At 50.6% G+C, this 24,700-nt stretch overlaps 2 protein-coding genes across 3 annotated transcripts; both read left to right on the top strand.

Annotated features, from left to right (window-relative positions):
* Nucleotides 1–4,853: 4,853 nt before the first annotated feature.
* Nucleotides 4,854–11,187, top strand: GPR162 (G protein-coupled receptor 162). 2 transcript variants are annotated; one of them, XM_071558939.1, is made up of 5 exons: nt 4,854–5,062; nt 6,729–8,449; nt 9,238–9,427; nt 9,983–10,134; nt 10,301–11,187. In XM_071558939.1, exons 2-5 carry the CDS (start codon nt 7,610–7,612, stop codon nt 10,826–10,828), a joined length of 1,710 nt encoding a protein of 569 aa, XP_071415040.1. In that variant the 5' UTR covers nt 4,854–5,062; nt 6,729–7,609; the 3' UTR covers nt 10,829–11,187. The 2 variants fall into 2 exon arrangements, with proteins under 2 accessions (XP_071415040.1, XP_071415049.1); XM_071558948.1 differs by lacking the exon at nt 4,854–5,062 and adding an exon at nt 5,249–5,542.
* A 1,120-nt stretch (nt 11,188–12,307) lies between these two features.
* P3H3 (prolyl 3-hydroxylase 3) lies at nt 12,308–24,078 on the top strand. The gene is made up of 15 exons (XM_071558925.1): nt 12,308–12,771; nt 13,715–13,867; nt 14,549–14,735; nt 14,863–14,994; nt 15,872–16,005; nt 16,295–16,384; nt 16,731–16,783; nt 16,965–17,023; nt 18,172–18,296; nt 18,409–18,504; nt 19,484–19,634; nt 19,802–19,919; nt 22,271–22,346; nt 22,763–22,903; nt 23,186–24,078. The coding sequence occupies exons 1-15, from the start codon at nt 12,358–12,360 to the stop codon at nt 23,396–23,398; spliced, it is 2,142 nt and encodes a 713-aa protein (XP_071415026.1). The 5' UTR covers nt 12,308–12,357; the 3' UTR covers nt 23,399–24,078.
* Nucleotides 24,079–24,700: the final 622 nt, after the last annotated feature.

Here is a 24,700-nt window from a genome sequence, read left to right as displayed (position 1 = left end):
CTCTGTCAGGACCCACAGACCTGCTTGTTGCGCTGGAGGAAGGGGCTTAGACACAGCTGAGGATATAGTGCCCTGTCCAGTTCTGCTGATCTAGAAACATGTGGGCTGAAATAACCCCAGCCCACATCACTAACTCCCCAAGCCCCTCCTGCTTCCCAGTTTATTTCTGCCCTTTGAGTGCAACGTGAGGCAGTGATGTGGTGGATGCTGTCAGCCCGGATCTGCCGAGGCAATCCATGTGACTCATGCTCCCCGCAGGCTCTGCAGCAAAGCACTCACATCTCTCAGCCTTCAGAGCCAAATGACCCTGTGTGTTTCCTTGCATGTTCCCAAGGTCTAGAAGTGAGAAATCTGTGCACTTCAGCCTCTTCTAGTTTCTTTTCATTTTAGAGGGGTGCAGAAGAGAGGGAGAACAGTACTCAGCGCCCATTTGTATGGCTTATCAGCCTAATGCAGCTACAGAGAAAGAGTAGCCTCCATCCACATACACTCTTCTCAAAGGTGAGGGTAGAGTTGGAGTACCAGACCCTTCCAAGATGCTCAGCTCTGGACTGGTTCCTTTCTGACAGTATTCCCAAGTGCGTGTTTACTAAGAAGGAGCCCAGCGTTTATTAGTGAACTCATCTCTGAGCAACACCTCCAAACCACAGTGGGCTACCTTTGCCCATGTATGTCAGCATCCTTCCCTGGCATCCCCCCTGAAGAAGTTTTGGCTCTCCTCCTGTTCATTTTCTAGCCAGCTTGGCCAAGTCTTAGAGGTGCTTCCAGATTTGGAGAATTAAAGAACAGCAGAACTAGGAACAGATGAAGTGGCAGAGACTGGCTTGCTGACAAGGAATCAAAGGGGAAGGAAATCTCAACTCCTCACTGCTTTGGCACCAGCTGGCTTGTGTCAAGGTGCCTGTTTCAGGCTCCAGTGCTGGGAAGTCCCTCCTCTGAACTTGTCTGTGTGCTGTGTGGAGATGAGGTTCTGGAGGTGAACAGCAGGAACAGTGATGCTGGCTGTGTGAGGACTCCAGAGAGGCCAGCATACCACCTGAAACAATGAGGAGAGCCAGAGACCTTCCCTGGCAGGGGCCAGCTGCATCCAGCATGTCAGCAGTGCTCCTGAAAGCCCAGTCTATTTTTGAATCAAGAAACGATTGTTCTGCTCTTGAGAAACCTCAAACATACCTACAGAAGCTAGAGGAACAGGTGGTAAAATGAAAATTGCAATTCAGTGTTACAAATTTAAAGCAAAGAAATCATTTCAGCTCCTTCCAGACTTCGTAGGTTCTCAGATTAATGATTGAAGAGCTCCTAATTAGCTCTGTGTATGAGAACAAACAAGTAAGTGTGCAGTAATTTGGGAAAGTAGCATAATTAAATTCTGAAATGACATTTTTACATCCTTTAGAGACTGGAATTCTGCTGGAATACAGACAGCACTGGGCTACCACTGATCACACAAGGGCAGAAGGGATGAAAAAATGGTCAGTTACATTCTCAAGAGAAGAACACACAAAGCATGACAGAAGGTGGGTAGAGGGGTGGGGGGAAGTAGGAGGCTATAAACACCTCTGTAAAATGGCATGCAGCATCATAACAATCATATATTTGACAAGCCTACCCTGGTAATTCCTTTGCTCAAGGAAAGTACCATACAAAAATAATTATATATGTGACAGAAGTTTAAAAAAATCTTTTAGAAGATGTCTAGCTGTGTAAGGAAAAACATTCAGTGGTAAACAGGCATTCACAAGTTCAAATCCTAGATTTTACACTTGAAGCCCTTAATATTTGCATGTAGCTCATGACCAGCACTAGGCAACTATCTCCTGATGTGAGCTATTATCAATGGCCCATTTTGCAGATGAAAAATCTGAGAAAACTCACTAAATCTTTCTGTACAGTGCTAGAAATAGAACCTAAGGTTTGGATATGACAAATCTACATTGCAGTCACAGTCACTGAAGGAAAATGGTAAGGTATCTGCTTGGTTGGATTCTCATTAGCCATTAACCACGCCCTGCTCAGAGAGCCAGAGAGGATGCCAGGAAACCTGCCTGCAAGCACGCCAGTTGCAGCCTCACAGGAGGCTGTATAAGCCATGTTGGGGCTCTGAGGATGGATTTAATTGCATCCATGATCTGTGAGAAACATATCAAACCTCCCATGGTCACTATCAAAGTCCTGAGTAAAGAGCTGCGAACCATCAAAACCCCACGAAGTGCATTTGGCTGCCTGTTAATGCTTCTGCTCTTAGGATTCTGCTGTTTGTTTTTTGGTTAATGAGCTCTGTTCCTTTAAGAATCCAAGGCACCTTTGGGAAGAGCATTTCCCTAGACCTGCAGAGCTGCTGTCCAGAAATAACTGATCTTTATGCAATGAACTTTTTCCAGAAAACATTTCATATCCTGACATTGTAACAGTGGTGTTTCTTTGGGCCTGGATGCCTTAAGACTATTTTAGTGCACTACTGAGACTTTAGACAGCAGATCGCTGGTCAGAGCACAGCCTGACACTGTAGGAATCAAAAATTGCTCCCAGCTCTGTGAGTTCTTCTGAGAGATGAGTTGCAGAGGGAATCTCATTTTCTACCCTAGACTTCCTAGATACACAGGCAGCCCTGCACCATGGGGCTCCAGGATTTCCAGATCTGAGCATCAGTGCTCCTTTGCATGTGCATTGTCAATATTCAGAACATTCACAGTGGCAACCCACCTCTTAGGAAAACCAGTGAAACCAGGTGTCTGGAAATCCTAGGCATATAAAGGGAATCTTTGAAATCCATTTAGATGAGATGGATGGATGAACAAGCAACTGCTTGGGAGTGAGACAGCCCTGGGGTAAAAGCTCTTCTTTCCACAGAGTTCATTCCACTTCACAGTAAAACTTCAATTTTGTGCTTTCATTCAAACTAATAACCCAGACAGATTTGCAAACACAAGAAGCCTCTTTGAGACAGGAGGGACAGTCCCCATCCAGCTCTACTCACCAATTTCTGCCAGGTGTAGCCCAAGCCATGAAGAGGTGCTGTGCTGCAGGATGTCCCTACATGAGTAAAGCCGAGGCAGGCAGACACATTGCAGAAAGTGCTGGAAACGTGGTTTGCTGTTTCCCTGAGATAACAAGAGGATTTAATCACCCACGCAGGCAGGCTAACAACTCATGCTAAGGAGACTCAACTTCTGAATCAGAAGAGGATGATAATGTGGAAGTTATCACATTAAGCAATTCATATAAATGACACAATTGGAGCTGCAAAGTGTTTACATTTGTGGATACAGACCTTCTCACTTCAAGGCATAAACCTCCCACAAATTATATGGGTTGAAAAGCAGTGACAGAGGAGGGCCATAACTGTCCCATCTCACATCTCTGTCTCCCGCCGTTGCTGGACTGGCCACCGAGCCAAAGTATCTTGGGGCCATTCCTCTGAGTCCCTCACGCCAAAGAATAGCCAGAGTATGGCAGCATCATCACCACCCACCTTCCTCAAAAATATCTCTTATTACCTGCCTGACACAAAGCCAGATCTATTCTAGTGTTCTTCGTTCCACTAACTGTCTCTAAAAGAGGCACCACTCACAACAGCTACTGCAATGCAAATTTTTGTTTTACACCAGTGGAACTTCATTTACTGCTGCCCCTGGGCCTGAGAACCAGCAGTACCTCCAGCTTTCTTCCTTAGGAGTCTCTCTGCTGATCATATAAACCTCAGATGAAATTCCTTACTATCCAAGGCACTTGGAATCACCTCTGCCAATCCTAGGAATGATATATGAAGTCTGTGTTGTCAGAGGGGGTGATAAAACTGAGCAGACCCTGGATCTGCAGGTGCACTTTAGCAAACAGGGTGATGCAGCTGCAGCAGAGCAGTAGAGGAAAACAACTGATGATGAGGACTTCGTGGCCATGCTGTAAATGTCTGGGGACTTACTTCAGACTAACCCTATCACAAAGCAAAGCTGAATTCTCACAGTCCTCAAAGCACAATTGCTGCACATCCTGCTGGTCCTTTCACCTAAATTGTTCATGTCCTCCTCATCCAAATTGAGGTGCTAATGCAGCTGCAGCCTGACTGTCTAGAAACCTGGACTTCTACCTCAATTCTGATAGAGGAAAGGAACGTAGATATTCTGGCAGACATCAGGTCCTAAAATGAATGAAGACAAGAAGGGTGTTAATGCCTTCTCTTCAGTAGCAAGACAGTAACAGAAAAATGAGAAGTTTGTTGTCTTGTGAAGCCGTCCTAGCCAGGATTCCCCTTGCTGAGGTGACACAGCTGGAGGGGGAGCTTTACCCCTCTGGCATGACCAATCTGTTCATCTGAGCACTGCTCCTGCTCCATCTTATCTCTCTTCCCCCGTTTGTGGGACCACACTGCTGGTTGGTGATGAAAGAAGCCACTACAGTAGCTTTGCAAACTGCGGCGCCCTGGGCAGCTGGTGTCCCGGGCACCCTGCCCTCCGAGCACCCCTTGCAGGCACCTCTGTGGGCACCAGCTCTTTGGCTTTCCCCTCGCCTCGCACCCATCCTCCCCACATCTATTACGGCCTGGGTGCCTCCTTATAACCCTCTCTGGGAACGGGAGCTCGGCACTTCCTTGTCCCGCAAGTGGCATTGCGGTGGCGGCCCGTCTCGCCCCGTGGGGCAGGAGGGCTGCGCGCAAGGAGGAGCCGCCGGGGCCGGCGGCAGCAGCCGCTGTGGCTGGGCCATGACCAAGACCGGCTCCGGGAGCACAGCCGGGCACAGCGCGCCCCGTCACCGCGGCCCGTCGGGAGCACCGGAGGGGCCGGGGCCGGGGCGGTGGCTCCGGCTCCCGCTCCCGTCCCGCCCCCCCCGCCCCCTGGCTGCTCGGCCCGGCGGTGCTCCCGCCGCCGTCCCCCGCCGGCGCTCCCCGCCCCTCGCCCCTCGCCGAGCCCCGCCCGGCGGTGGCCGGAGCGCGGGGCCGGGGCGGCTGCCTGCGGCGGCCGGTGCTGCTGCGGCGGGGCCGGGGCCGGGGCCGGCACGGCCGGGCAGAGGCGCGCACATCCGCGCGGGGCGCCCGTCGCCATGGCAGCGCTTGCTCCGGCGAGAGGTAAGATGGGTCCCCCCGGCCCCGCCGCCGCCGCCGCCGCCGCGATCGGCCCCCGCTCCGCCGCCGGCAGCCCCCGCTCCGCCGAGCGCAGGGCGGCGCCGCCGCCTCCGGGCACGGCCGCGCCCCGGGGCGCCCCGCGGGCTCCGCGGCCCCCGCCCCGCACAGCCCAGCCCAGCCCAGCCCAGCCCCGGCCGCTCCGCTGCCCTCTGCCGCCGGGCCAGGCTCGGGGCGCTCGGACCCCTCGCCGTGCCCGGGCTGCCGAGCGGGGGGCGCAGGGAGGGGGCGGCGGGGCAGCAGCGCACCTCGGCCCCACCGCCGCGTCCCCCCGCTTTCTCCGCGCTTCTTTGCAATCATTCTGGGTCATCTTCCCCTCCGAGCCCCCTCCCTCGCCTCCCTCTGCATCGCCAGCCCCGGGAGTGCCTCCTGTGCTCTGCCCGCTGGTGGGATGGGCGGTGAGGTGAAGCTGGGGAGCAGTGCCAGGTGAGGACGGGGTTCCCCGACCTGGGCTCTCCCATCTCCGGGAGCGGGAGGACCACAACCTGGAGCAGAATTGGGCCCCAAAGCCAGCAGAAGCGGGAGGGTTCCAGCCTCACTGAGTAAACAGCGTGGGCCACCAGAACAAGCGGGGTGGGAAGGGCAGCAGAAGGAGAAGCTGCAAGGAAATTCGTTCCCCTGGGATTATTGGGGCCGGGTAGCTCCGTACGTGTCTCCAGAGGCCACAGGCCTAACTGCAAGAGTGGTGGTGCTGGGGGGAAAAAGATGAAAAGGGGCAGAATGGGGGCATCACCGATCCAGTCATGGCAAACTGCTCCAGGAGGAAAGGAGGAAATGCCTCAGGTGGTTACAGAGAGGGTGAGAAAAAATAGGGAAAAACAGAAGGAAATAGAGGGGTGGGAACTGAGCCACTAGCTCAGAACCTGGAGGGTACAGAGACATCCATATAAAGATTAAGTTTACATCTGCTCTGGTCAATGCACAGAGCAGGCCTGTACCTTCCCGGAATATACTGCTTGGGTGTCCTGTATGGATGAAGACAAGAGAGGGAGTCTGAGCTGGTAGGACTAGGGGTCACTGGCAAAGCTGAGCTGTCTCAGGACTAGGTTAGCAGTCTTGTTTGCTGGGTTTGTGACTGTGGGGTGTCAGGAGACCAGAACTGCTCTAGCAGAAACATGTATGGCCAAAAGACTTGAGTTTCAAGACAGTGGGATGGCAAGGGACTGCTGGAATGGTGGAATGCACCCATGGATGGGATAGGATTGGAGCAGCAGGTTAAAATCCAGAGCAGAGAAAAGCTGAGGTCCAAAGACTGTGGGAGCTGTATGGCAGAAACAAGGGGTGTAGCAGTGCGTACATTGGAATGGCAAGAGATAATGCAGATCAGGCCTTCCATGTCAGAAATGGCATTAAGTAATGCTTTATGTAGGGAGCTTCAGACTGGAAGGACAGGAAGCATGGTGTGTCTCAGGAGCACTGGATGGAGTTGCTGAGGGATAGAGTCCCTTCTAAGCTATGCAGAGACTGATGCAAATCTGTGTCTTCTGTTGCCTGAAAGACACAGAGAGTGCTCTTCACTGTCTAAATCATGACAAGGTGTTAGTGTGGGCAAGGAGAGAGAGATCTGGGGAGATAGGATGATCTTAAATTACTTTTTTTCTCTCTTCTACAGTGAACCTCATGCCCTGAATCTCCAAGGGAACCTTTGAAAAGGATCTTCCCCTCCCCGCCATCTCATTATTGTTTGCCAGCTCTGCTCTGCACAGGAAGGCTTGAAAGACCACGCTGAGCCCTGGAGGACTGCAAAAAGGACAATGTAGTTGAGGGTGCTATGAGGTTTTGGATAGGGAACCCTCTGAGTCCCGTTCCTCACCTTTCTCTCTCTGTTGATAGCTCTCTGACAGCCTTGGCAAGAAACCTCTACGGGGCCACAAGCGTGGTGGCATTTGGTGAGAAGGGAATTCACACAGTGTCTGCACCACCCTCCCTATTTCTGCAGGACCTTTGTTCTCCCTCCTATCATCTCTGAAACTCTTGGCTAGCTCCTCATTCCCTAGAACGCTGGGCAGCAGGCACTTGCTTCTACCAAACTGCTTGTGTGTGGCCTTCACAAGTCCCCGTAGGAGGGCCTGCTGGTTGTCACATGAAGTAAGAAGAGCTTTTTTCTTTGGGGGAAGAGTGGAGGAGGGAGATGAAATAGATGGGGAGGGGGAAAAAAAGTGAGCCCAAGGAAGTGAGGGAAGAAGCACTGGCAAGTGTTCATGAGAGTGAAAGAAGGTGGAAGAAAGAAAAAGAAAGAGAACAAGAGAAAAAAGAGATGAAAAAGTTAGAACAAGGGAAAGAAATATAATCAAAGAGGAGGGAAAGGGAAGACTCAAAGCAAGAGAGTTGATGTCTGTTCTGCCTGAAAATGCCTTGAGGAACCCCTCTAGTGTGCAAACAACTTGCAGCAGCAGATGAGGAGAGACGTGGCTCCACCAGTGCATAGTCCCACTCAGCCTCTTACAAAACTCCAGTGGCAGGGACAGGGTGCAGTCTAGCCGGGGTGGCAGCATGGGGGACTCTGAATCAGAGTCCACCTTGCACAACAACTCACTGTGGTGGCTGGCATGTGGGATGTTAGCTTTGCTGGCCAACTCTTGGATTATCCTCAGCATCACGGCCAAACAGCAGAAACATAAGCCTCTGGAGCTGCTGCTATGCTTCCTTGCTGGCACCCACATCCTTATGGCAGCAGTACCCCTCACCACCTATGCTGTGGTGCAACTGCGGCGTGAGTCCTCTGACTACGACTGGAACGAAAGTATCTGCAAGGTCTTTGTCTCCACGTACTACACCCTGGCACTGGCTACCTGCTTCACAGTGGCCTCTCTTTCCTACCACCGGATGTGGATGGTGAGATGGCCAGTCAACTACCGCCTGAGCAATGCCAAGAAGCAGGCTCTGCACGCAGTCATGGGTATCTGGATGGTGTCATTCATCCTCTCCACCCTGCCCTCCATCGGCTGGCACAACAATGGTGAGCGCTACTATGCCCGTGGCTGCCAGTTCATTGTCAGCAAAATAGGGCTGGGCTTCGGTGTCTGCTTTAGCCTCCTGCTGCTTGGAGGAATTGTCATGGGATTGGTGTGCGTGGGTATCACTTTCTACCAAACCCTGTGGGCACACAGAAGACGCCGGCAGTGCCGCCATCAGAGAGCAGAGGAAGCGTCCTCCTGCTCTTCATCAGCACACACCACTTTCAATGTGCCAGCCATTGTGGTGGAGGATGTACGAGGCAAAAGGAGATCTTCACTGGATGGCTCCGAGTCTGCCAAGACTTCCTTGCAGATGACCAACCTCATAAGTGCTATTGTCTTCCTGTATGACACACTCACTGGGGTGCCTATCTTGGTAAGCAACAAGTTCTCCCTTTCCCTTCAGAGTCTGCAGTTAAACCAGGTTTCGCTTTCTCTCAAGTTTTAGAGCAGAAACTCTGTCTCCTGTGCCACCAGCCGCAGAACTGCCGCATCTGAGTCTGTGTTATTCTGAGTGGCGGTTTTAAAAAGATTGCAGTAATTCTCTCATCCTTCCGCAGCAGCATTTTCTTAAGTCTAAGCCTGGGGAATACACACCACACAGCTAAAACCGCTGTGAAAGTTTTAAGTGGCTAAGAGGAGAGGAGATTATTCTGCCAACTTGTAAAAACAATGAGATTTCTGTTTCTCCAATCTGCCTCTCAAGAACTGATACACCAGCTTTAAAAGCTGTTGCATCCAGTTTTCTTTTTTCTTCTGCTTGTATAGTTGTAGGCAGCATTCAGATTTTGACTGGCCAGTTGATCCTCTGCAAAACTGGAGAAGTTCTCAAAGGAAACCACTGAGACAACAGAGGGGCTTCGTCACAGCTTTTTCATCCCCAGTGGCCGCATCCTTTGTTAGCATCTATTTGGCTCCAGCTCATAATGAGCACAGGGAAGAAGGGATAGTAGCATTAAGTGTCATGTTAGAGGTGTGACAGCTTGAAATTTGGTGCAGCAAACCTGGGGCAAGACCCCAGGAGCAGTTTTTCAAAGGAACACCGGGTGCTTACTTGATGAATACAGACAATGTTCCACTACAGGATTGATTCTTGTTATCTTTCTCCCTTGATCCCCACTTCTGTCTCCTTTCTTGGCATTGTTTCTTCTTCTTACCTCGAAGGTCGTGAGCTTTTTTAGCCTGCGCTATGATACGGCCCCCACCTGGATGGTCCTGGCTGTGCTCTGGTGTTCCATGGTGCAGACCTTGCTGCTCCCCTCTTTCATCTGGTCCTGCGAGCGCTACCGAGCAGATCTCCGCACTGTTTGGGAGCAATGTGTGGCTATCATGTCTGAGGAAGACCCAGATGATGGTAAGCTCCTCACCAACCCACAGTCACCTTTCTGCATTAACCACCTCACAAAAAGACTACAGAGGAAAGAGGGAGTCTGCCTTGGGAAAAGTATTTGATGGTGTTGCAGGTGACTGAGATGCATGTTATAGCTTGGAGTCAGCAACCATGAGAAAATTCCTTCTGGAGAAGGCTCTGCCACTCACCTACTTTAAAACTAACATCCAGGAAGAATTAGTGCAACATCCCTCTCAGTAGTTGCAAGCCTAGAGACATTGTATGTGGCTGCCAAACCACAACCAAAGTGACATGCTGGGCCTCAGCCCAACTTGCTGATCCCAAGGTCCAGGATCTTTGGCAGTGAGCGATTCAAAGGTGACACAGAAGACACACAGTTTCTGGGTGTTTTGGTGCTGCTGCAAGCAGAAAGACAAGGTCCTTGTTCAGAAGTGAGCCCTGAGGGCTGCAAGTAGGACAGCTGAAGTGAGACAAGCATTAGGATGGTATTCAGGTGCCCTGATAACACTACTCTTCTAACTGAAAAGTGTTGACTGCCGTTCTCCTCTTTGCCAACAGATGGTGTGTGTGATGATTATGGTGATGGCAGGATCTGCAAAGTGAGATTTGATGCGAATGGCGCTGCAACTGTAAAGCGGGACTCTCGGGACATCAAGCTGCTACCCATGCACCACATGTTGTTGCCCCAGGACAAGGTGCATTACCTGCAGGTGAGCTGAGAGCTATCAGGGGCAGCCCCACAACCCACTTCCTTTTCTGTCAGTCTCCCACGCCCTTGTGTACTCTTGACTCTCTTCTCTGAGAAAACCTCAGCTACTCCCTTCCTGTTCTGACTCTTCAAGTCTTCCATCACCTTCCTCCTTCTCTGTTTTCCAGGTCCCTATCTCACGGAGAATGTCACATGATGAGACTAACATCTTCTCCGCCCACCGCTCTGCTCCATCCTTCCTACACAAGTGGTCTTCATCTGACGACATCCGCATTTCCACCCCCCGCAAGCCTGGGGGCCCTGGATTCTTGCCTCCTCAGCTGCATGACTACCAGCACCGCAGGCGGCCCCCAGAAGATGAGCTGACGACCTTACGGCAATTTTTGGAGGGGGGACTATTGCCTCGGGGCTCCAGCTCCAGTGCCTGCTTCTTCCGAGATGAGATCACCACGTTCATCGATGAGACGCCGCTACCCACCCCAGCCTGCAGCCCACGGCACTCCCGTCTCCTGCTCGCATCACGCCGCGATCGCCGCCTCTCCCTCGGCAGCAGAGAGGAGGAGAATGCCGACCGGCCACGGCGCTGCTCCTTGGTTGGCAACGAAGTCTGGCATCTGCAGAATGGAGAACAGGCGCCATGTGAAAGGACCCTTGAGGCCTGCGAGCCACAGACCTTCCAGGATCCCAAACTATGAGAGACAGTATCAAAAACATTCAGTGCCATCACGATTTTTAAATAAAACTTCCAAGTGTCCCCTTTGTCCCAGGACCCAATCACTAATTTGCATTCTCATCTTTTTTGCCGGCAGGCAGAAAACACGGCACCCCACGCTGTTGGGGGAAAAAGAAGTGGGACAGATCCACAGAAGGGAGCACAACGGACAGACAGACCGCCTGTGCCTGCTCTCAGGTTACAAACACATCCACCGCTGCCACCGCCACTTGGCACCCTTGCCAGTCCCGTCCCTTTGTGAACTCCACCCTCGCATCCGCTCTGCCCTAAGAGACAAGGCAGGCGCAGAATGGTATTAAAATTCTATATTTGGAGTGTCAATCGTGTGTCTGTTTTTAAAATACTATATTAGTAATAATTTTGTTTCCATAGAAACAAAATGTCTGGCCCAATGTTTAATGAAGCTTCACAGGCTTCTGGAATGGAAATGCAGAACGTGCGAGGCTCCTCTCCTCTCTATTCATCCTTTCTTGTCAGTGGATCTGAAAGGTAGCAGATGCTTCACAGCTCAGGAAAGTAAATGATGCCCATAGAGGAGTTGTCATGGGAGACTGGGTGAAAAGTCTTCCTGTCCGTTTCAGGTTTCAGGGGATAGGGTGCTAAGCAGGAGTGGCCTGTGGGGTTTCTAACATTGCTCAGCAAAAGGTTTTGCTTTGAGGCAATGCCAGGCTTGAAAAAAATTAAACTCTCTCCAAAAAGGCCCTGACCTATAATATCTCGTTTCACCAATGCAAACTGTTGCTTCCAGTGTGAACTGTGCATGAAACATCAGCTGGCCCAGACTTCTCACCCAAACAGGAAAGCTGCCAGAGCTTTCTCGGGAAAGGTCCCAAGCTGCCTATGCCATCAAAGCTGGTGAGCAGTGAGGTGTGGAACAGGCTCCTGCCCCACACAAAACTCGTGGGAGGGCAGTGCAGGGGTAGCACGTTGGAGATGGACCTTCTCCTGCTTGGTGCTGACCGTAGTTCCAACCATGGGCAAAGGTTTGACTCGGGGAGATGGACCTTCTCCTGTCCAGTGCTGACGGTAGTTCCAGCAGTGGGCAAAGGTTTGACTCTGTGGGAGATGGACCTTCTCCTGCCCGGTGCTGGCTGCAGTTCCAGCCGTGGGCAAAGGTTTGGCAGTGTCAGAGGAGCTGTGGGAGATAAGTAGTCCATCACCTCCAAAGCAGTTCTCCATGTGATGGCATTTGGTCTACGAAATGTCCAAGTGTGACTCCTGATAGACTGATTAACCTTAACCTCTTAGGAGTCGCCTCTTGCAGGGGTTTGGGTGACCACACCAAGGGGAGAGTTCACGCTGGGGTGGCTGCCTGGACCAAAGGCCTCATCAGACAAAGAAGGACCAGCACGGGGCACCCCGGAGCGGCAGGACGGGTGTCGAGGTCGCCCGCCCACCGCGGCCCCGGCCCGGCGCCGCCCCCGGGTGGGCCGAGCCCGGGGCCTGCGGGACGCCCGCCCGCCCCAGACCCGCTCTTCTCCCGCTGCAGCAATGGCCTCGCTGCTGTGCCTCAGCCTCCTCGCTGCTGCCGCGGCCGCCACGTCGCCGGGCCGGCTGGTGCCGTACGACCTGCTGTACGCGGACGGGGTGCGCGCGTACCTGGCGCGGGACTGGGCGCGGGCGGCCGAGCTGCTGCAGCGCGCCCTGCACAGCTACGCGGGGCTGCGGGCGGCCCGCCGCGCCTGCCGCTCCTCCTGCGCCCGGGACGAGCCCTTCGGCAGCGGCGGGCCGGGGCGCTGGGAGGCCGCGCTGCTCGGGCCGGTGCTGCAGCGAGCCGGGTGCCTGCAGCGCTGCCTCGGGCCGCGCCTGCCGCCCGCGCCCTCCGCGCACCGCGCCAGCCGCGCCGTGCGCCGCGACTTCGAGCGCAGGGAGCCCTACAACTACCTGCAGGTGGCCTTCTTCAAGGTGGGCACCGGCCGGAGCGGGGGGCTCGGCACAGGGGCATGGGAGGCGCTGCCCCGGGGGCTGCTGGCGGCCAGGGCAGGGGCCGGCCAAGGGTGAGGCCTTTGCCCTCAGCCTCGAGAAGGGACGACTGAGAGGGGAACTTAGCAATGCGTATAAATATCTAAAAGGGCGGTCCCGTGGTGTAAAGGAGAGCACTCCGGACTCCGAATCCCAAGGACCTGAGTTCGAGTCTCAGTGGGGACCGTCCCTGGCAGTTCAATGCCTCCCTGCCATCCCATCCCGTCACATCTCGGATGCTCAGCTGGGTTAGCCCCGGTTAGTACCGGGTGCTGTGACAGTCCCGAGGACTTCCCTGTCACTGTCCAAGCTCGCTCGGCCGTGGCAAATGGACCTCGCTCGGCCGTGGCAAATGGACCTCAGGACTGAAACGGTGGAGCCAGTTCTGTGCACGCTGTGCCTCACCTAAAACATCCCCTGCACAACAGGCTGGAAGGGCACACCCACGTGGGGAGAGCCCTGCCCAAATCTGCGTTCGTGAGCTTTGGCCATACAAATATCTAAAGGGAGGTGCCAAGAGGATGGGTCGAGGCTCTTCCCGGTGGTGTCATGAGGCGATAAGCAGAACTACTGATGCTCAGAAGTTCCACTTAAACATGAGGAAGAACTTCTTTACTGTGCGAGTGACCACACATTGGAACAGGTTGCCTGGAAAGGTTGTGGAGTCTCCTTCGCTGGAGACATTCCAGAACCATCTGGATGCCATCCTGTTCCATGTGCTGTAGGACAACCCTGCTTAGGCAGTGAGGTTGGACCAGATGACCTGCTCTGGTCCTTTCCAGCCTGACCCATTCTGTGAACACAGGGAGCAGCTGGGGTGAGGAGGTGGGTGTGAACAGCAGGGCCCCACAGGAGCATGACAGGCGCTGCTGCCTTTTCTCCACAGCTGAAGAAGCTCGATCAGGCTGTGTCTGCTGCTCACACCTTCTTCGTCGCTAATCCCCAGCACCTCCAAATGCGGGAGGACATTGAGAAGTACCGGCGTATGTCAGGGGTGAAGTCAGACAGCTTCCGGGACCTGGAGGCCACGCCACACTGGGTGAGGGCTCAGCACAGAGCCAGGCATTAGCAGTTCTTATTCCATCCTAGGGACCGAACTGGGGCTCTGATCTGTTCCCACACAAAGGGCATGGCTTCAGACAGGGTCCCCATACGTAGAATTATAGAGAGATTTAGCCTGGAAGGGACCTTTAAAGATCTCCTAGTCCAAGTTCCCTGCCATGGACAGGGTCACCTTCCACTAGACCATGTTCCTCAAAGTTCTATCCAAACTGCCCGTGAACACTTCTAGGGATGGGACATCCACAGCTTCTTTGGGCAACCTGCTCCATTGTCTCACTACAGTCCTCAGAATAAGTATTTTGTCTCTAATCCAACAAGTATTTTATCTCCAATCAAAACCCACTTTCAGTTGAAAACCATAGGCCCTTGTGGTGTCACTACAGGCCTTGGTCGAAAGTCTTGCTCAGACCCCTTTGTATCTGAAAGAATGCAAGAAGATCTCCCTGGAGCCTTCTCTTCACTGCAAGTGTGGCACAGGGACTTTTTGGTCACAGTTACTTGGCTTAAGTCCATAAGATTTGCTGTCACTGTGTGGTGGGCTGTGTATGACCAGGCAGACCCCTATATGTCAGCATCACCCTGTGAGCAACTCAGATGTCTCAGGGCATCCTTTGGTGTAACTCACACTGATGAAAGGACCTGGATCTGTCCTTCACAGGAAGCATATGAGGCTGGTGTGCAGCACTACGATGCAGATGAGTACCTGCAGGCTGTGGCTAGGCTGGAGGAGTCACTCACAGAGGCCCTGTTAGCACTGGAGGAGTGTCGGGCCCTGTGTGAAGGGCCTTGGGAGGATGAGGATGAGGAAGAGGAGATGCAACCTGGACTGTATGAAGCCATTGCAGGTAGTGTTAGAGGCACAGAGTGTTGGGTAGGAACGCTGTGCTCCCTACACTGGACATGTTCCATCTCCCAGTGCTCCTATCTAGAAGAAGCATGGGCTACTGCCTTTCTTGTTCCTCTCTCTTGCAGCCCATTATATTCAGGTTTTGAAGTGCAGGCAGCAGTGCATCCTTGAAATTGCCACAAAGCCAGGGCGGATTTCTGCCACGGAAGATTTCATACCTTCTCATCTTGATTTACTGCAGTTTGCCTACAGTCAAGGTAAGCAGAGCCACAACCCAGCAGGTTATGCTGTGTCAGTCTTACACTTCCCTTTTGCCTCTGGTCCTGGAGGGCAGCATGTCATGGGGAAGAGTGGTGCACTGACCTGAGATCTGCTCCTATCTGCCCTGCCCTTGACCTCCCTTCACTTTTCTTGGGAGAAGTCCCTTGTAGTCTGCTTCAGTCTCCTTGCACAGTGTCTGTAATGTGGGACTGTTCCCACTTCTTGCCTTCAGCATGCTCCTTTTCAAGTCCTTATTCAACTATTTGCCATGTTTTATGCCTTCTATTTCAGTACATGGCTCCAGACCAGGTCCCCACTTCCTATCTGGGGCCTACATGTGCGTCTCATCTCAGCAGGGGTGTTCCTCCTGAGACAGCCATGCCTGCCCTTGCTGCGCTGATGGCCTCTCATGATACTGGCCATCCTGTCACTGGGTCACTTTCACAAGTCCCTCAGCCCTTGTTTTGCATACCTTGCTCCTTCCCACACTGACCCAGCTGTCTCTTACCTGCTCTGTCAGACCAGTGGTAAAACTTGTATCTCAAAGAAGCCTCCAGAGCCCTCATCATATCTGTTGCATGAGGGAGGTGAGAACATCTCTCTTTCAAATATATACCTCTTCTTATTCTGTCTCTTCTGAACAAGCTCACAGTAACTATTAAAGGTAGTCCATTCTTTACGAGGCTCATACCCTGTGATCTCAGCCCATCCTTGGGTAGAGGTCCAGCTAGTCAGGGATTGATGTGTACTTGGTGTAAGGCCAGCTACTGGATCCTGACTGGGACATTGGGTACTGCTGACCTATACACATTTGCTGCTCAAGTCAAGTCTTTTGGAGACATAGGTGTTTGTTCTCTTCTGTCCCTGCCCAAGTTGGGAACCAGACAGTAGCTGCTGAATGTGCTGCTTCCTACTTGCTCTTCTATCCCACGGATGAGCCCATGTTGGAGAAAATGAAACAGTATCGCACAGAACTGGGAGAGGACACAGCTGTCAGAGCCAGACAGGTAGTTTCAACTCCACCTCTGTACTTTTTGGCCCTCTCCTGTCCCATACTGCAGGATTGCAGTCCAGGAGACAAAAAAGGAAACATGTTTCACTGTAGATGTGTGCCAAGACCTGGACTGAAGAAACTGAAGCCTGAGTTTACTTGTAGTCTGTCACAATCAGTGTCCCTTCAGGAGAAAACCAGGCTTTAATAGTGCACATCAGTGTGTTTGGGCAGGTTTCTGCCCTAGACAGGGATGGGGTTGTCTTTTATGGGGTAGTTGTTTGACAGTCTCTTTCTTTTCTTAGAATATTCATCAGTATGTGCAGAGATCTTTGATGGAGAAGAAGTTGATTTATTATGCAGTGGAGCATCTAGGAGAAACTTTTAATGACCCTGTAAGTAACAGTATCATCTTAATCTTCCTGCCCTGATTTCACCAAGACAGTTGCCAGAATTCACTTTAGTAGGACATAATCTAGAAAGGATCAGATGCTGACGAGAAGGACCCTGAAGTCCTTATTAGGTGCATCTTTGAGGCCTTTTCACTGCTCCAGGACTGAAGTTAAGATGAAATTGTTTCGGTAACCATATGCATTGGCTCAATGAGTCTGTCCTGAGAAGTGGTCCAAAACTGTTGGTCTGATATTCAGTGGAGAAGCAGGTCACGGGACTGGCTGTTTGACATGATGCACCGTGGGAGTTGTTTGTTTTGTACTGACCTGCCTCTATTTGTTCGTACAGGATCTTTGGACTCCAGATGAGCTTATCCCTGAAAACCTAAAGGAGAAATACAGGTAAGACTGGACAAGTTGACTAGGACTGAAATATAAGTAGAGGATGTTGCAAGGAACGGTAATACCTAGAGAAATGGGCAAAACAGGAGCAGAAAAGTTGTGAAATGCTACCACAGAGGAGGGTTAGGCATAGCTCTATGTACTGACAGCCCTGGTCTCTGTTTTTCCCCTTGTTCTTGAGAGAGGATCAGGAGAAGCAAAAGCGGGAAACTCTGGATGTGGAAGAGAGGGAGAAGAGGGGTGAGTAAAAAAGCTTGAAGAATGCCTTGGATTGCAGTCAGCCAAGCTTAGTCAGGCTAAGTGCTGTCTTTTCTTCCATCCTCAGACATTTGAATGCTAGCATAGTTGCAGACTGACTTGAATGGCTCAGCAAGTCTTCTCACTGTTTCTTTTCTCCCTCTTTGATGCATGTGTAATCTTGCAAAATCTCACTGCGTACCTCTCTGGGATGGGAACTCAAAGAGCACTGTGGCTGGAGACGCTGAGAGCAGCCTGAATACGTGGCAAGCCTGTGGACGTGCAGATCCCTGTTCAGTGTGGCAGGAATGTCTACACCAAACCTGGTTCAACTCCACCAGCGCAACTTCACACATTTTTCTGAAGGGGACAAGAAGGGAGGGGCTGGGAAATGGAAACTGGAAACAGACGATTTGGCTTGGGCAAGTCTTTCCCTGATAAACAGAAGTCTAAATGGTTTGTGGTGGGATGATGTAGACTGCAGTGAAGTCTTGTGTTCTTGCTGGTCCCCTGTTCTTACCTGTGGACACACAGCCACTTGCAGGCCTGTGTCCTGGAGTCTTTGCTTAGAATGACCCCAAGTGGTTCTCTGCTGTGGCACATGTGAGAGCAGATCTGCCTGAGGGCCAGAGTGCCTTGGTATTCCTGACCATCCAGAGGCCAGAGAGGGTGGAAAAAAAAGCCAAATATCAAAAGACCAAATCACCAACTAATACCCGTTGCTTCTCTTTGAGGCTGTAGAAAGTAGAAAGATTCACTGGAGAGAATTCTGGGGTAAGATATGTGATAGAAAGGAGGATTGATGGAGGTGTTTACCTTGTTTTCTCCAGACCCTCACTCCAGTAGGCTGGGTCTGTTCTGCTGCTGCGATCCACAGTGCACTCAACTTTCCCCAGCTCCCTGCTGCTCTCTCAGCAAGACCCAGGTTTCTGCTGGCTCCTGAGCACAAGCTGTAGCCCAGCTTCCCCAGCTGATGCTCTGATTCCCCTGAAGCATGCAAGGGGTGCAAGTGGCCCGGCTCTGCAAGGAACGGGCACTTCTGGGGAACTGTCCTGTCTTCTCAGAGATTGTTTAGAGTTTCTGCACTTCCTTATGCAGGCTGAGGGCTTCTTGTCCCAGGCTTGCTCATGTCTGTACTTGCTTCTCAACAGGTCCTTTGCCTTTTGAGGATATTACCATCACAATGGATTCCCACCAGATGAATGGAACCCAGAGGGTTGTGTTTGACAGAGTGCTGACGGAGTCTGAGTGTAAGGACCTCCTCCGACTGACAAAGGTGAGGCCATGGTCCTGTAAGAGCTCCTCTATGTGTCTTCCTTAGCAGGCAGGGTGGTAGGATTTCCATAGAGGAGAGATGGCAGCCTAGTGCATGTATCCTTCTATTACAGGCAGCAGGAGAAGCAGGAGATGGCTACCGGGCCAGACGGTCACCTCACACCCCACATGAGAGATTTGAAGGGTTAACTGTTTTGAAGGCTGTGCAGGTAAAGTATCTCTGTGTCTGCCACCTTCCTCATTGTCCCAAAGGAGTGTTTGCCACCTGAGCATTTTCCTCTGAATTGCACTCTGGATGATGTCGTGGGTGTATTGTCTTCCTCACAACAATATGCAGTCTCCTCTGACCTGCTTTCCTCCATGTTCACGTTTTTAGGCATGTTGTCCATGGAGGACTTGATAAGTGCTTTCTCCTGTATGAGGCAGGGTTTGGGGACTGCTGCATGTCCCTGTGTGGTAAACTTACGGACATGCTTAGCTTAGAATTGAAGACTATATTAAGGTAGAAAGAGCCTCTGGAGATCTCTAATCTGATCCCCTGCTTGCAGCATGTCTTAATTCCAAAGCTAGGTGAGATCCTTCAAGACTTGGCGTAGGCAAGTCTGGAACATCAAGGGTGGATATTCCCCAGCCTCTCTCAGCACCTTTTTTGGTGCTGTACCACTCTTGTGAGGATGAAACTTTTCTTTATATCTAGCCAAAATTTTCCTTACTGCGACTTTTCTCTGTTGACTCTTGTCTTTCCAGTTTGTCTCTCTGAGAAGATACTGTCTCCATCTTGTCTGTACTCCCTTTTAGGTGACAGGAGACTGTAGTTAGATCTTCCTTTAGCCTTCTCTAGACTGAAGAAACCCAGATCTTTTCAGCCTCTTTCTCCAAGTCATGTGCTCCAACACTTCTCTTATCTAAAGGCACTTCACTGAAGATTCATTCCAGTCTGCTTGTATCCCTTGCATAGTGGGAGACCCAAAATGATGCCGCATTCCAGTTGTGGCTTCGTGTGCCAAAGGAAAGAATTGCTGTGCTGTACAGTTGTACTCCTGATTTATATTTAAATGAGAAAACATGTTATTTTCTTAACTGAGTGGCCATAGAACTTTACATGTGCCTCTTCTTCTGTACTGTGTACGTGTATCATTCTTACAGTGTCTTTGTAAGCATTATAACAGACTTGTTTTTCACTTGTAGCTGGCCCAAAACGGGGACGTGGACTGGAGAGATGCCAAATTGCTTCTGCAGGCTAGTGAGAAATCTCGGAAAATCATAGAGTCCTATTTTACTCCTGGAAAGAAACTCCATTTTTCATTCACACACCTTGTGTGTCGCACAGCAGTAGATGGTAAAGAATCTTTCATCCTGTTAGTCCCTGTCTCCTGAAGAGTCTCCTCAGTTCCAGTCATGTGCCCTCAGGAGACTCTCATCACTTTACTCTCACTGTGCCCATTTCTCTCTGACTTATTCTTTCTTGAAACTGAAAGCTCCCATATTAATTTTTATAATTTTCAGGGCAACAGGAAGGTCGCATGGATCTTAGTCATCCTGTCCATGCTGATAATTGTCTCTTGGATCCTGAGGGGCAAGAGTGCTGGAAAGAACCGCCTGCCTATGTGTACAGGGACTACAGGTAAGAGGACCTGCATTAGATCATGTAGAGATCAGAACATCTCCCTGGCCCCATCAGAGGATGAGCTTAGCTTATAGAAATCAGGTGATGGATTGTTGGCTCAAAGCTATCCAGGACTGTAGCATCAGGAAGAGGGCTGCATCAGTGGCTTCAGAATGAGGTGTGAAGCACCTTCTCTAGGCTGGGAAGAGAACCTGCCCTTTTTCCCCTCCTTACTTCTCACAGCCACCTGTACCAGAGAGTGTATTGAGAATGAGGCTGGGAGGCTACATGGACTAGAACCATGATATCAAATTGCGTTGTGGGGCTACCACAAGTGCCACAAGTACTACAGTCCACTGCCAGCCCTTTTGATAAAGTCTATTTCTTCTCGTCAAGGTCCATCTTTTACAGCCTGTACATTACAGGAGAGGGATAATCAACCTCCTTGGACTTTGTTGGAGCAGTCACCTTGGTCACTTGGTGACTGTTCTCTATTCCCCTCTCTCAAGATTCACTTCCAGTACTTTCTGTTGGGTTTTTCCATTCTGTGTGAGAGTTTATGCTTTTTCCAGCCTGTGGCAGGTTTTGTTACTCTTCTGTGAAAGAATCTGAAATACATTTTAATGATGATGGCAGTTGTTGCACACTGCAGCCAGATGAGGTCAGTTCACTACAGCTGATTCCTGCTACTCAGCATTCCATCCCTGAACATCCAGTAAAATCTTGTCTTTTCTTTGAGTAGTATCTGTATCCAGAGCAGAAATCTAAGCAACCTTGTGGTGAGGATGTGGGACTTAGAGGAAATTCAGTATCATTGAGTTGTTTCCCTTCTGATATAGGTATAATAAGATAATTGGTATAATAAGATTGTAAAGTTCCCAGGCTTTGTTGTGTGACTGGTTAGATCCCTGTCCCTCCTGTGAGAAAACATCCTGTCACTTCACTCCTCCCTGAGTTCTCGGACTTCCACCTGAATGTATGGTAAAATACCTTCCTGGAATCTGTGCCACTGAGCTATTTTCAGGAATATCTCTGTCCTTTCACAGTTGAGTTGTGACTGTCCAAGGTCTTGTGAGCTCACAAGGGCTGAGCTATTAGAGTATCTCTTTGAATGAAGTCCCTGTGTTCCAAACTTCCTGGACCTCTTCTGTGTATTAATGCTATGGTTGTTAATGATGCTATTGTACAGGGTTAGACCCAGGACCCACAAGTCCCAGCAATTCCCATGCAGAATTTCTCCAGTGGCACCATTCTGAGTATTTTACTGGAGTCCAAGCGCCTGAGATTAAGCATGTAGTCTTTCCCTGGAAAATCAACTGTTTTATCAGACATTGTGTGGCTAGTCCAGTCTGCTTTTAGTACCCCCATGTTACATTTCAAGACCATTTTCCATTTACTTCTTGTCCTCCAATTACCCTTCTCCTCAGAAATGGAGTCTAAAGCCCTGCAGACTATTGAGGTCAGGATAACAGACCTGTTTAGGCTTCAACCATTATCCCTACCTTCCTGTCCCTTGGTACATGTAAGAGCTCTCCTTGCTGTTCTCCACTCATGTTACCACCCTGGCTTCACAGCCTTATTAAAACCCTATGGCAGAAGAGCTATAACTTCCTGTGTTTCAGGATTGGTAATCCGCTCACTGCCCTTATATCCTTAACATTGCTTCAGCAGACACAATGATTTCTATTTCTTTCCCCCAGTCCCATTAATTAAGAGCCTGTGTTGTTCCTCTGAAGTTTTCTATAAGCTTAATTGAATACCAAGAAAAACTCACATAGTTTGTCATCCATTCTTTCACCTAGTTGACTGCAGTCTCACCTATGCTGCACAGTGATCTCTCTACTTCTTTTTGTATAACTTTAGTAAAGAAATTTCTTGGTTTGATTCTCTGTTCTCTATGCACCAAGCTTCTTCTTGATCATTCTTATGTTACCTTGAAATTCCTTGATTTTTAAGGCATGGCTTTCTTTGCTGATCAGTCTCTTCTTCCAGGCATTGAATTATTCCCAAACTTAAAATACAAACAACATTATGCCAGGTCAGAACCAGGGTCCGTCCAGCCCTGAACATTGTCACAACAGTGCCACAGATGCCTCTGCATGCTGCAGAGGATTAAGAACAAACCAAAACAAAACAGGACCAGCGTGTAGAGCTAATTCCCTGGCACACTCTCCCAGCCTCCTGTGGCTTGCAGCTCAGGGACTCCCCTGAGCTACACACTGGTGTATTTAACACCCTCAAATGGATTCTCCTGGTAACTGGTCTATTCACTTTTTGAACCTGTGGTATCCACAGCCTCTTGTGACAAGGAGCATGGGAAGCACTTGGGAGGAATAAGCTTCAATGTACTCTTTGCTTTTTGTCCACAGTGGCATTCTCTACCTCAATGATGACTTCCAAGGTGGGGGCCTTTTCTTCACTGAAATGGACACTGTAACTGTCACAGTAAGTCTGGAACTGGCCAAAAGAAGGAGAGAGGACTGAGGGTGACACTTAGTCTGGACAGGAGGAAACTATTTGGTTATTGAATCCCACCACTCCAAAAACAGTCCAGTGCTGGTGCTTTGGCAGATTCAAATAGGAGCAGCTAAAGGCAAATTGAGGCAAATTTCAGACAGAGGAGAGGTTAACTCTTTTCTAGCTGAGATTTTCCAGGCTCTTCCAGTCTGTGGATGTCTGTGACCTTTGTTGTCCTTTTGATTCTGTTCCTCTCCAAGATCTACCGTGTTGATAGACTGGCTATAGATGCCTGTCAGCTCTCTGCTCTTCCACATTCTCAGAGGCAGTGTCACCTCTGTAGAAAGACTGTGTCTTCAGAGCAGGAGACTGCTGGCTTCATGGTCTCCTCTCTCTCCTGGCAGGCTGAGGTGCATCCTAAGTGTGGGAAGCTGGTAGCTTTCAGCTCTGGCAAGGAGAACCCCCATGGCGTGTGGGCAGTGAGCCGTGGAAGGCGCTGTGCCATTGCTCTCTGGTACACACACTCTCGGGAGCATGCAGAGCAGGTAAAGGACCATGCTGAAGAAACAAATGCAAGTATCTCCAAGTGAGGTCAAATCCTGCTCAGGAATATCTCCTGGGCTTTCCTGTGGGACAAAGCCTAGCACTGCAGCTGGGGGTTGGTTGCCCTCTGATAAGGTGTCTGATGGAAGGGCCAGCCTGTGATGGGTCCTGCAAGAGAGAATGGGCTCTGGGGTGGTTGAATGGATGTGACAAAGACAAGATGTGCCTTGTCAGCCCCCCTGAGCAGGGAGGAGTTCACATAATCTCTCTCTCCATGGTTGCAGGAACGGGTTCAGGCAGAGGAGCTGATGAAGCAGAGGGCTGTGGAGGAGGACTGGTCTGATGGATCAAAACATCAAGGGACTGATCACAGCAGCAGGTCATCCGCAAAGCCTCCTGTTCCCAACAGTGGATCCAAGCCTGTGAATCAGAGACAGAAGCCTGGCTCAGACAGGAAGGAGCACCCCAAGGTGCTGCGGGCCAGAGATGAATTCTGAGGACACAGGGCCCCGGAGGCAGGACTGGCACACACCATGGCCTAACCAGTCACGGTAGGACCGGGACTGTGGAGGTCTGGAGCAGTGTATTAGCATGATAGAGCTGTAGTGATGGGGAAGGATGCAGCTTCCTTCTGTGTGATGTCCCAGCACCTGAAAAATGGGAGAAGGGCAGAGTGTGGAAGTCAGTGGCACCGGGAACTTTTCTCACTGTCTCACCGTGTTTTTGTCACTCAGAAGTAAGAAGATAACGTCTTTTCACCCCACTCCTCTCAGTCCCAACTTCTTGGTTATCCAGGGCTAAATGTGAAAGGGGGAGGAGGAGCCTGGAGTCTTTCAGAAAAGGCTGTCTCACATTCAGGAATTCAAAACTAAAGCCTTTGACTTTCCTAGGCACCTGCAAACTCCAGAACCTTGCCATTGGTCTGAGGCAGGAAGGTGAGGGACTGTGAACATATGGAATAAAGGCAAAATGCTGGACACAAATATTGGTGGGAGCTTGAATCTGTACACCACGAGGGAGACATGTACACTTGTTGCTGATGAAAATTTAATTAACAAATAATGGAAGGGGATTAAGCCCTAAGTGAAAAAGTCTTTGTCCAGATGAGTAAAAGTCAGGTCTGCCATGACTAGCATGGAAAGGGTGAGGAGTGCCTTTAAGAAAAACCACTATACGTTCACATTTCCCTGCAGCAAAGCCTCTCTTTTTTGTTTGTTTTTTTCCTCTCCATGCACTAAATTGTCCCTGAAAGCAGAAGAGAGATTTTGTTTATCATTTTCCACCCTGGTAGACAATCTGCTGTCACTGCCTGGGGGATTAGTGTCCCGAGATGGGATTATTTTGTAGCCAAATAGGAATTGAATGGAGTGGATATGGAGTATCAAAAAGAGCAGTGACCTTTTTCCTGGGAAGCATTAGAGCCAGAGATCAATCTGTGGTCATGACATGCTCAGGCCTTGATGAGTTGTGCATGGAGACCCCAACTGCAGTTCAAGTGGAAGAAAGCTGTAGAGCCAGGGCCAGTGGTGTAGGAGATGGGTGGGTGATCCCTTTGTCACAGTCGGCACAGGTTTCCAGCTCCCTGGAAAGTGAAGTCTTTGCTCAATTTGAATCCTGATACATCCTTAACATGAAAGCTTGGGAAACCTGTGTTGGCAACCCTTTTTGCTTCCCATCCACCCCAGGGTCACAGCAAAAACACAGTTTGACATGTGCGTTTCCAATTCCCTCTCCCCGGGAAAGAGTCCATCACATCCTGACACTCACATGTCCATCGTGGTGATTTATGTGGAGGTGCT

This window comes from Pithys albifrons, chromosome 1, assembly GCF_047495875.1.
Source record: "Pithys albifrons albifrons isolate INPA30051 chromosome 1, PitAlb_v1, whole genome shotgun sequence".
Classification (NCBI taxonomy): Eukaryota; Metazoa; Chordata; class Aves; order Passeriformes; family Thamnophilidae; genus Pithys; species Pithys albifrons.
This window is presented reverse-complemented; position numbering and strand designations above follow the sequence as displayed.

What these genes read in the sequence shown, in the direction of transcription:
- GPR162 (XM_071558939.1), top strand. Translation starts at nt 7,610, where the DNA reads ATGGGGGACTCTGAATCAGAGTCCACCTTGCACAACAACTCACTGTGG. An exon ending in TCACTGGGGTGCCTATCTTG is followed by an intron (nt 8,450 to 9,237) that starts GTAAGCAACAAG and finishes CTTACCTCGAAG; the next exon opens with GTCGTGAGCTTTTTTAGCCT. An exon ending in ACAAGGTGCATTACCTGCAG is followed by an intron (nt 10,135 to 10,300) that starts GTGAGCTGAGAG and finishes TCTGTTTTCCAG; the next exon opens with GTCCCTATCTCACGGAGAAT.
- P3H3 (XM_071558925.1), top strand. Translation starts at nt 12,358, where the DNA reads ATGGCCTCGCTGCTGTGCCTCAGCCTCCTCGCTGCTGCCGCGGCCGCC. An exon ending in TGGAGGCCACGCCACACTGG is followed by an intron (nt 13,868 to 14,548) that starts GTGAGGGCTCAG and finishes TGTCCTTCACAG; the next exon opens with GAAGCATATGAGGCTGGTGT. An exon ending in ACCTCCTCCGACTGACAAAG is followed by an intron (nt 18,297 to 18,408) that starts GTGAGGCCATGG and finishes CTTCTATTACAG; the next exon opens with GCAGCAGGAGAAGCAGGAGA.